This window comes from Bombina bombina, chromosome 5 (genome assembly GCF_027579735.1).
Source record: "Bombina bombina isolate aBomBom1 chromosome 5, aBomBom1.pri, whole genome shotgun sequence".
Classification (NCBI taxonomy): domain Eukaryota; kingdom Metazoa; phylum Chordata; class Amphibia; order Anura; family Bombinatoridae; genus Bombina; species Bombina bombina.
Window position 1 is genome coordinate 88756411 of NC_069503.1, and position 8453 is coordinate 88764863.

Here is an 8453-nt window from a genome sequence, read left to right on the forward strand (position 1 = left end):
CACACATACACTCACCTGTACCCTGTATAGCTCAGACACATCACACACATACACTCACCTGTACCCTGTATCCCTCAGACACATCAAACACATACACTCACCTGTGCCCTGTATCCCTCAGACACATCACATACACACACTCACCTGTACCCTATATCCCTCATACATGGGACACACGTACACTCACCTATGCCCTGTATCCCTCACACACACATCACACACATACACTCACCTGTACCCTGTATCCCTCAGACACACTTCACACGCGTACACTCACCTGTACCCTGTATCCCTCAGACACATCACACACATACACTCACCTGTACCCTGTATCCCTCAGACACATCACACACGTACACTCACCTGTACCCTGTATCCCTCAGACACATCACATACATACACTAACCTGTACCCTGTATCCCTCAGACACATCACACATACACTCACCTGTACCCTGTATCCCTCAGACACATCACACACATACACTCACCTGTACCCTGTATCCCTCAGACACATCACACACATACACTCACCTGTACCCTGTATCCCTCAGACACATCACACACGTACACTCACCTGTGCCCTGTATCCCTCAGACACATCACATACATACACTCACCTGTGCCCTGTATTCCTCAGACACATCACACACATACACTCACCTGTGCCCTGTATCCCTCAGACATGTCACACACATACACTCACCTGTACCCTGTATCCCTCAGACACACATCACACACATACACTCACCTGTAGCCTGTATCCCTCAGACACATCACATACACACACTCACCTGTACCATGTATCCCTCAGACACATCACACACATACACTCACCTGTAGCCTGTATCCCTCAGACACATCACATACACACACTCACCTGTACCCTGTATCCCTCAGACACATCACACACATACACTCACCTGTACCCTGTATCCCTCAGAAACATCACACACATACACTCACCTGTGCCCTGTATACCACAGACACATCACACACATACACTCACCTGTAGCCTGTATCCCTCATACATGGCACACACGTACACTCACCTGTACCCTGTATCCATCAGACACATCACACACATACACTCACCTGTGCCCTGTATCCCTCAGACACATCACAGACAAACACTCACCTGTACCCTGTATCCCTCATACACATCACACACATACACTCACCTGTACCCTGTATAGCTCAGACACATCACACACATACACTCACCTGTGCCCTGTATCCCTCAGACACATCACACACATACACTCACCTGTACCCTGTATAGCTCAGACACATCAAACACATACACTCACCTGTACCCTGTATCCCTCAGACACATCACATACACACACTCACCTGTACCCTATATCCCTCATACAAGGGACACACGTACACTCACCTATGCCCTGTATCCCTCACACACACATCACACACATACACTCACCTGTACCCTGTATCCCTCAGACACATCACATACATACACTCACCTGTACCCTGTATCCCTCAGACACATCACATACATACACTCACCTGTACCCTGTATCCCTCAGACACATCACACACGTACACTCACCTGTACCCTGTATCCCTCAGACACATCACACACGTACACTCACCTGTACCCTGTATCCCTCAGACACATCACACACATACACTCACCTGTACCCTGCATCCCTCAGACACACGTTACACACGTACACTCACCTGTGCCCTGTATCCCTCAGACACATCACATACATTCACCTGTAGCCTGTATCGCTCAGACACATCACACACATACACTCACCTGTACCCTGCATCCCTCAGACACATCACACACGTACACTCACCTGTACCCTGTATCACTCAGACACATCACATACACACACTCACCTGTACCCTGTATCCCTCAGACACATCACATACATACACTCACCTGTGCCCTGTATTCCTCAGACACATCACACATACACTCACCTGTACCCTGTATCCCTCAGACACATCACACACATACACTCACCTGTACCCTGTATCCCTCAGACACATCACACACGTACACTCACCTGTACCCTGTATCCCTCAGACACATCACATACACACACTCACCTGTACCCTGTATCCCTCAGACACATAACATACATACACTCACCTGTGCCCTGTATTCCTCAGACACATCACACATACACTCACCTGTACCCTGTATCCCTCAGACACATCACATACATACACTCACCTGTACCCTGTATCCCTCAGACACATCACACATACACTCACCTGTACCCTGTATCCCTCAGACACATCACATACACACACTCACCTGTGCCCTGTATCCCTCAGACACATCACACACATACACTCACCTATACCCTGTATCCCTCAGACACATCACACACGTACACTCACCTGTGCCCTGTATCCCTCAGACACATCACATACATACACTCACCTGTGCCCTGTATTCCTCAGACACATCACACACATACACTCACCTGTGCCCTGTATCCCTCAGACATGTCACACACATACACTCACCTGTACCCTGTATCCCTCAGACACATCACACACGTACACTCACCTGTGTCCTGTATACCTCATACAGATCACACACATACACTCACATGTACCCTGTATCCCTCAGACACACATCACACACATACACTCACCTGTAGCCTGTATCCCTCAGACACATCACATACACACACTCACCTGTACCCTGTATCCCTCAGACACATCACACACATACACTCACCTGTAGCCTGTATCCCTCAGACACATCACATACACACACTCACCTGTACCCTGTATCCCTCAGACACATCACACACATACACTCACCTGTACCCTGTATCCCTCAGACACATCACACACATACACTCACCTGTACCCTGTATCCCTCAGAAACATCACACACGTACACTCACCTGTGCCCTGTATACCACAGACACATCACACACATACACTCACCTGTAGCCTGTATCCCTCATACATGGCACACACGTACACTCACCTGTACCCTGTATAGCTCAGACACATCACACACATACACTCACCTGTACCCTGTATCCCTCAGACACATCAAACACATACACTCACCTGTGCCCTGTATCCCTCAGACACATCACATACACACACTCACCTGTACCCTATATCCCTCATACATGGGACACACGTACACTCACCTATGCCCTGTATCCCTCACACACACATCACACACATACACTCACCTGTACCCTGTATCCCTCAGACACATCACACACATACACTCACCTGTACCCTGTATCCCTCAGACACATCACACACGTACACTCACCTGTACCCTGTATCCCTCAGACACATCACATACATACACTCACCTGTACCCTGTATCCCTCAGACACATCACACATACACTCACCTGTACCCTGTATCCCTCAGACACATCACACACATACACTCACCTGTACCCTGTATCCCTCAGACACATCACACACATACACTCACCTGTACCCTGTATCCCTCAGACACATCACACACGTACACTCACCTGTACCCTGTATCCCTCAGACACATCACATACACACACTCACCTGTACCCTGCATCCCTCAGACACACGTTACACACGTACATTCACCTGTGCCCTGTATCCCTCAGACACATCACACACGTACACTCACCTGTACCCTGTATCCCTCAGACACATCACACACATACACTCACCAGTACCCTGCATCCCTCAGACACACGTTACACACGTACACTCACCTGTGCCCTGTATCCCTCAGACACATCACATACATTCACCTGTAGCCTGTATCGCTCAGACACATCACATACACTCACTTGTGCCCTGTATCCCTCAGACACATCACACACATACACTCACCTGTGCCCTGTATCCCTCAGACACATCACACACATACACTCACCTGTGCCCTGTATCCCTCAGACACACGTCACACACATACACTCACCTGTACCCTGTATCCCTCAGACACACATCACACACATACACTCACCTGTGCCCTGTATCCCTCAGACACATCACATACATTCACCTGTAGCCTGTATCGCTCAGACACATCACATACACTCACTTGTGCCCTGTATCCCTCAGACACATCACACACATACACTCACCTGTGTCCTGTATCCCTCAGACACATCACACACATACACTCACCTGTGCCCTGTATCCCTCAGACACACGTCACACACATACACTCACCTGTGTCCTGTATCCCTCAGACACATCACACACATACACTCACCTGTGCCCTGTATCCCTCAGACACACGTCACACACATACACTCACCTGTGTCCTGTATCCCTCAGACACATCACACACATACACTCACCTGTGCCCTGTATCCCTCAGACACACGTCACACACATACACTCACCTGTGTCCTGTATCCCTCAGACACATCACACACATACACTCACCTGTGCCCTGTATCCCTCAGACACACGTCACACACATACACTCACCTGTGTCCTGTATCCCTCAGACACATCACACACATACACTCACCTGTACCCTGTATCCCTCAGACACATCACTTACACTCACCTGTACCCTGTATCCCTCAGACACATCACAAACATACACTCACCTGTACCCTGCATCCCTCAGACACATGTTACACACGTACATTCACCTGTGCCCTGTATCCCTCAGACACATCACACACATACACTCACCTGTAGCCTGTATCCCTCAGACACATCACACACGTACACTCACCTGTACCCTGTATCCCTCAAACACACTTCACACACGTACACTCACCTGTGCCCTGTATCCCTCAGACACACTTCACACACGTACACTCACCTGTGCCCTGTATCCCTCAGACACACGTCACACACATACACTCACCTGTACCCTGTATCCCTCAGACACACGTCACACACATACACTCACCTGTAGCCCTGTATCCCTCAGACACATCACATACCTACACTCACCTGTAGCCTGCATCCCTCAGATACATCACCCACGTACACTCACCTGTACCCTGTATCCCTCAGACACATCACATACATACACTCACCTGTACCCTGTATCCCTAAGACACATCACATACAGTACATACACTCACCTGTAGCCTGCATCCCTCAGACACATCACACACGTACACTCACCTGTAGCCTGTATCCCTCAGACACATCACATACAGTACATACACTCACCTGTACCCTGTATCCCTCAGACACATCACATACAGTACATACACTCACCTGTGCCTTGTAACCCTCATACACATCACACACATACACTCACCTGTAGCCTGTATCCCTCAGGCACATCAAATACATACACTCACCTGTACCCTGTATCCCACAGACACATTACATACAGTACATACACTCACCTGTGCCCTGTATCCCTCAGACACATCACACACATACACTCACCTGTGCCCTGTATCCCTCAGACACACATCACATACATACACTCACCTGTGCCCTGTATCCCTCAGACACATCACACACATACACTCACCTGTGCCCTGTATCCCTCAGACACATCACACACGTACACTCACCTGTACCCTGTATCCCTCAGACACATCACACACATACACTCACCTGTGCCCTGTATCCCTCAGACACATCACACACATACACTCACCTGTGCCCTGTATCCCTCAGACACATCACACACATACACTCACCTGTGCCCTGTATCCCTCAGACACATCACACACATACACTCACCTGTAGCCTGTATCCCACAGACACATCACACACATACACTCACCTGTACCCTGTATCGCTCAGACACATCACACACATACACTCACCTGTACCCTGTATCCCTCAGACACATCACACACATACACTCACCTGTACCCTGTATCCCTCAGACACACATCACACAAGTACACTCACCTGTACCCTGTATCCCTCAGACACATCACACACATACACTCACCTGTGCCCTGTATCCCTCAGACACATCACACACATACACTCACCTGTGCCCTGTATCCCTCAGACACATCACACACGTACACTCACCTGTGCCCTGTATCCCTCAGACACATCACACACATACACTCACCTGTAACCTGTATCCCTCAGACACATCACACACATACACTCACCTGTACCCTGTATCCCTCAGACACATCACACATACACTCACCTGTACCCTGTATCCCTCAGACACATCACATACATACACTCACCTGTGCCCTGTATCCCTCAGACACATCACACACATACACTCACCTGTAGCCTGTATCCCTCATACACATCACACACATACACTCACCTGTACCCTGTATCCCTCAGACACATCACACACGTACACTCACCTGTGCCCTGTATCCCTCAGACACATCACACACATACACTCACATGTGCCCTGTATCCCTCAGACACATCACACACATACACTCACCTGTACCCTGTATCCCTCAGACACATCACACACATACACTCACCTGTACTCTGTATCCCTCAGACACATCACACACATACACTCACCTGTAGCCTGTATCCCTCAGACACATCACACACATACACTCACCTGTAGCCTGTATCCCTCAGACACATCACACACATACACTCACCTGTACCCTGTATCCCTCAGACACATCACACACATACACTCACCTGTACCCTGTATCCCTCAGACACATCACACACATACACTCACCTGTACCCTGTATCCCTCAGACACATCACACACATACACTCACCTGTACTCTGTATCCCTCAGACACATCACACACATACACTCACCTGTAGCCTGTATCCCTCAGACACATCACACACATACACTCACCTGTAGCCTGTATCCCTCAGACACATCACACACATACACTCACCTGTGCCCTGTATCCCTCAGACACATCACACACATACACTCACCTGTGCCCTGCATCCCTCAGACACATCACACACATACACTCACCTGTGCCCTGTATCCCTCAGACACACATCACACACATACACTCACCTGTGCCCTGTATCCCTCAGACACACGTCACACACATACACTAACCTGTACCCTGTATCCCTCAGACACATCACACACGTACACTCACCTGTGCCCTGTATCCCTCAGACACATCACATACATACACTCACCTGTGCCCTGTATCCCTCAGACACATCACACATACACTCACCTGTAACCTGTATCCCTCAGACACATCACACATACACTCACCTGTACCCTGTATCCCTCAGACACATCACACACATACACTCACCTGTACTCTGTATCCCTCAGACACATCACACACATACACTCACCTGTAGCCTGTATCCCTCAGACACATCACACACATACACTCACCTGTAGCCTGTATCCCTCAGACACATCACACACATACACTCACCTGTGCCCTGTATCCCTCAGACACATCACACACATACACTCACCTGTGCCCTGCATCCCTCAGACACATCACACACATACACTCACCTGTGCCCTGTATCCCTCAGACACACATCACACACATACACTCACCTGTGCCCTGTATCCCTCAGACACACGTCACACACATACACTAACCTGTACCCTGTATCCCTCAGACACATCACACACGTACACTCACCTGTGCCCTGTATCCCTCAGACACATCACATACATACACTCACCTGTGCCCTGTATCCCTCAGACACATCACACATACACTCACCTGTAACCTGTATCCCTCAGACACATCACACATACACTCACCTGTAGCCTGTATCCCTCAGACACACATCACACACATACACTCACCTGTGCCCTGTATCCCTCAGACACACATCACACACATACACTAACCTGTGCCCTGTATCCCTCAGACATATCACACACATACACTCACCTGTACCCTGTATCCCTCAGACACACGTCACACTAGTACACCTACCTGTATTTATATTGTCACATATTTCCTGCTTTGTAGCTTCTGGCATATTTGCTAGCCACTGAGCCTCTGTTTGTTCCCTTTTACATAAAATTTTAGCATCGTTTACACCTGGAGAAAAAAAAACAGTAATAGAAATAAATAAATCACTCTTTATGTGATATCTTTATAAAAGTTAGTTTAAAACAAAATGTGAAAAACAGTGCAATTTAAGTTAAATACACCTGAGTCTATATCACTAGCAGTCACATTAGCACAACACTAAATACAACCTGTGTCATGCAGTGAGTTAGCTGGGAATCAGTTAATTTACTTGCTACAGCCTCATTGTAACCAATCAGAATTCCCATATGAGACGTATGAGAGGGTTTTGTGAGGGTTTGAAAATAAAATCCATTTTCATTGGTTATTAAAACCTCACTATAGCCCATTTAATTATCTTAACATGCATTGCCTGGGTGAGAGAGTGTACCACAGTGATATGATAGCGACATTTAAATAGCTCAAGACAAAAGTATTTTCTATTTCTTTAATAAAAAAGTAAAAATAATAGAAATAATGGAAGTTATCAAGTTTAACCTTTTCACCGCTGAGCCATTTCATACCTTTATGCTGAAGCCGTT

General features: G+C 48.1%; 1 protein-coding gene across 2 annotated transcripts in view; it reads right to left on the reverse strand.

Annotated features, from left to right (window-relative positions):
- Positions 1-7962, reverse strand: part of LOC128659946 (oocyte zinc finger protein XlCOF6.1-like) — a 156820-nt gene extending 148858 nt beyond the window's left edge. For both annotated transcript variants that reach the window (XM_053713536.1, XM_053713535.1), the window contains exon 1: positions 7834-7962. In XM_053713536.1, coding sequence (XP_053569511.1) covers positions 7834-7879 — 46 coding nt within the window. In that variant the 5' untranslated portion in view covers positions 7880-7962. The remainder of the gene's footprint in view (positions 1-7833) is intronic.
- Between the last annotated feature and the right edge of the window lie 491 nt (positions 7963-8453).